The sequence below is a fragment of the Sycon ciliatum genome, chromosome 5 (genome assembly GCF_964019385.1).
Source record: "Sycon ciliatum chromosome 5, ocSycCili1.1, whole genome shotgun sequence".
Lineage (NCBI taxonomy): Eukaryota > Metazoa > Porifera > Calcarea > Leucosolenida > Sycettidae > Sycon > Sycon ciliatum.
In genome coordinates, this window is record NC_088647.1 from 19,762,635 (window position 1) to 19,766,848 (window position 4,214).

Genomic DNA, 4,214 nt, shown 5'->3' on the forward strand with positions numbered 1-4,214 from the left:
TATTCTACTTTCAGGTACACACCTGAGATATAATTGTTAGTGAGAGAAGAAGCGGCAAAATAACTGACTTTCTCTCCGGTGCACACCTGGAGGTTGAATAGCTCGTTATTATCAAAATCTCATCTTCGAGTTAGCTTTCATTGCTATCCAATCTAATCTAATCTTCTCTTCATCAAAACAGAAATGCGCAGCCGCTTATATGCAGCAGACGCCGTACGCTTACATACGGAGATACACTAAATATACATAAGGCAAAGCTCCGTATTAGTTCCGTACTGCTTCCGTATTGGTCGGGCAGGGATACTACACACGTGTACCCGGCTGTCCTACAATCCTAGAGCAGACACTGCTATACCCGACATTACAGCCGAAACCGTCGCTCGCCAGTTTGTTGCTACCTGGGTCGCCCGATTTGGTGTTCCCACTGTGCTCACAACCGGCCGAGGTGCCCAGTTTGAGTCATCCCTGTGGTCATCGCTCATGTCACTACTTGGCACATCTCGCATTCGTACAACGGCTTACCACCCTGCTGCCAACGGCATGGTAGAGACAACTGAAAGCTGCACTCCGAGCTTCCGACAATCCCCAACGCTGGACGGAACATCTGCCACTATACTAGTCCTGCTCGGCATTCGCTCCTCCCTGAAGGCTGACCTCAACTGCTCAGTTGCAGAAATGGTCTACGGTTGCCACCTCCGCCTGCCAAGTGATTTCCTCACTGACGAGCCTGAGCCATTTCCGGATCCGACGTCCTATGTCAGCCGCCTCAAACAAGCCATGTCCGAGCTCCGCCCTACACAACCCCGCAAGCCACCCACCCAGCATCCGTTCATCCCAGCTGACCTCTCGACATGCTCTCATGTCTACATTCGCACAGATGCAACACGAACGCCCCTCCAACGTCCTTACACTGGTCCACACCGAGTCCTGGAACGTCATGATAAGTACTTCCGCCTCGACCTCAACGGCCGCTCCGACACAGTATCCATCGACCGACTCAAACCAGCATTCCATGACAACCAGTCTGTCGACCATTGCCATCCAACCAAGCCGACGCCATCGCTCGCATTCGACGAGCCTCCGCCGCGCCAAACACGAGCTGGTCGTCAAGTCAGATTTCCCGCCTATTTCTGACACTCTCTCGCTTATCCCATTTGCTTGCTCACTTTATCGCGCTAGTTATCGCTCATTACTCATTCACTAGGAGGGGAGCTCTGTAGCGTCTCTGACGTTCTCGCATCATGATATCCTCATTTGTTTGCATGTACACGTCATATTTTCCTCATCATCACAAACACTGATTCACCATACTCTCGCACACATTGTAATACCTACTACACGTACTTCGCTACCATAATAATTACGTAATGTTTGGCTAGCATAGTTCCAATACACATTACGACATCTTTTGATGTTAAGCACTCCTCGCCTACAACGATATTGTAGAAAAGTATTTTTTACTCATCTCTTGTAAGCTCTGTTTGCATCCAAACACTTCTTCCAAACAGCACACGTCAGATATCTAACAAAACAACAAACTTCATTGCACAGTCTTCTATCACAATCTCTTTCCTATATAAACCTCCTTTCTCTTCACTTTCTTCATGACATTTAGTGTTCGCCAGTCTTGTAAAGATCTTGGAAACTAACACTCGTTGCACTGTATCTAGACTACTAAAAGAGTATATTGTAAAGCTGGACAAATCGACATTCGTCCAGCATTTAATTTAGTCCCAAAGCTCCTTGGACGAAAAAGACGAAATTAAATTCCAGACGAATATTTCTGCTTAGGGGTCGTCCGTAATTATCGAAAAATTAAAAAATCCGTCCTCGTGCAAAATTGTCTCTGACCCACCCACCCACCCCCCATTTTTTCCCATTAATTTTTTGATTTTTACCGATGCCCAGCTCGAAAATAAGAGCTCCTGACCCCATGTTCACTGATTCAGTGATTGCACCTACATGTACATGTATATGTAAATGACGTATGTATGTCAAGTACTAGTAGCTAAGTAAAGTGAGTAGGCCATGCAAGTCCTACAACCACAAAAAAAAGTCATGTACCGGTATATCATACTGGTGTTTGCGATCCTACACTACAGTGCAAACGAGTGTATGAGTCACTGACGAAAATAAATAATAAAAGGTACGAAAAATCAAAAAATTAAATTCCGCCAGCGCTCTTGACCACCCACCCCCTTTCTTCCTGAGGACGGATTTTTTAATTTTTCGAAAAATACGGACGACCCCTTATACAGTAGCTTCACGTTATTATCTTGCGTTTGAAAGCCCTATTTGAATATTGCCGGCAGCTTTATGTGGCCAGCTGTGTTTGATGGTACGGTATGGGAGACGGTGTCGTATTACCCTCGATCGTACCTGTCCCGTACCTATCCCCTACCGTAACGTGCCATCAAAGACGGCTGGCCACAATGCATATTATAGCAATAAAAACTGCTTTATGGCAGTTTTCTAAAAAAAGTTATTGTGTTCTAGTCCATGGACCTCGTCTAAAAAGTAAGAAATTAACGAAATGTGATAGCCGAAAATTAAAATTTCACACAAAACCTCACAATAATCACGACACTTGAAGATCTAATAGTACGGCTTTCAACACTTGTTTATTCCGACACTTGTACTTATACAAGTACATGTACTGCGCCAACATGCTTGCATATGAAAGAGGACCACGAGGGGAAAAGGTCGTCTCGCATCCTGTGTGTGATTATTGTGAGGTTTTGTGTGAAATTTTAATTTTCGGCTATCATATTTCGTTAATTTCTTACTTTTTAGACGAGGTCCATGGACTAGAACACAATAACTTTTTTTAGAAAACTGCCATAAAGCAGTTTTTATTGCTATAATTTCTTTTGTTTTTTTGGCTAAAGAATATAATTATGTAACCAATGGAATGCCCTAATGATGGCCTACATGTAGCGCCTCTGCATGTTATTATTATTATTTTATTTATTTTACTAGGGTGTTTCCCACAGACCTATGTTCTTCTTACGGGAGCCCCTATGTGTATTATATCAAATTCAATACTGTATCATACGCATTGATGTGCAAGCCTTTTCTTACAGAAAATGGAACTAGTCTTGCATACATGTATTCATGTTCTTCTGCAGGGGAATCATATGGGTCGTGGCGGTGAAACTTTTTTTAAACGCAAGTCATTCTGTGGATGTTGCAGAATTTCATGACTGTCATAAAATTGTCTTGTCTTTCAGAAAATTCAGATGTCCACACCCTAAATCACATTTACTTGAGAATTGTAACCAGGTGTGTGCCGCAGATGTTTTTGTTGATTCTGTGTTTATAATAATTATTGTAGTCATGGGTTGTCGTGATAAGGTCATCCGGCATCATATTGTAGTGAAATCGTAATCCTGTTGATGTCGATAAAACTTTTGGAAGCAGTTCAGTGACTTCAAAGTGTCCACGATTGTCTAAAACAAGACAGCAAAGTAGGAACAATAAACATGCATTAAAATGTAAACAAATACATCGCTGAGTCCAACACCTCGTTCCAACAACTACACTGATCCTGAGGATATAAGGGGCAAGGATATATGGTTTTAGGTACTGAGAGATAAACAAGGCACTCCATAATAGTAAAATGTTACACGACTTCGGGGGAGTATGAATGATATCCAGTCAAACCTCTTTAGGACGAACATCAAGGGACCGATGGCATTTGCTCTGTGAGTTTGTGTTAACCCTATTTTATAACGGGTGAATACAATTATTTCTCCAATAGAGACACGAATAGATTTCTTCAACAGCGAAAGATTCTAAGCCAGACCAAACCATTGACTCGTCTTTTATGAAACAAATGAGTCACTGAACCTTTCTTTAGCAACATGACGGCAACTGAAACAACAACAGAGGAAATACGATACATGTATAGCACATTCTTGCAGGTACTACAAACAGATTGCAGATCGTAATTCTTGCTCTACCAGCACACAACTTTATTTGGGGCAGTGCAATCTCGGCGCTACTCACAAATCAAACAGCCCAGACTCGAGTAAACAAATCCAATCGTACGAGATTTTCACGAGACGAGACTGCACCCATTGGCTTGTTTCGTATGAAGCAAACAAGTCACTGAATGCATGAACTTCTCCATAATGGAGATTTTCCCTGATATGCGAATTTATTTTGCATACTAGTACTCGGCCAATGCGTCTTTGAACCTTTCCCTCCAGATT

The 4,214-nt window shown here is 42.6% G+C and overlaps 1 protein-coding gene across 1 annotated transcript; it reads left to right on the forward strand.

Annotated features, from left to right (window-relative positions):
- The first annotated feature begins 480 nt into the window (after nt 1-480).
- On the forward strand, nt 481-1,134 carry LOC135816880 (uncharacterized). The gene has a single exon (XM_065329980.1). The coding sequence runs from the start codon at nt 481-483 to the stop codon at nt 1,132-1,134; it is 654 nt and encodes a 217-aa protein (XP_065186052.1).
- The last annotated feature ends 3,080 nt before the right edge of the window (nt 1,135-4,214 follow it).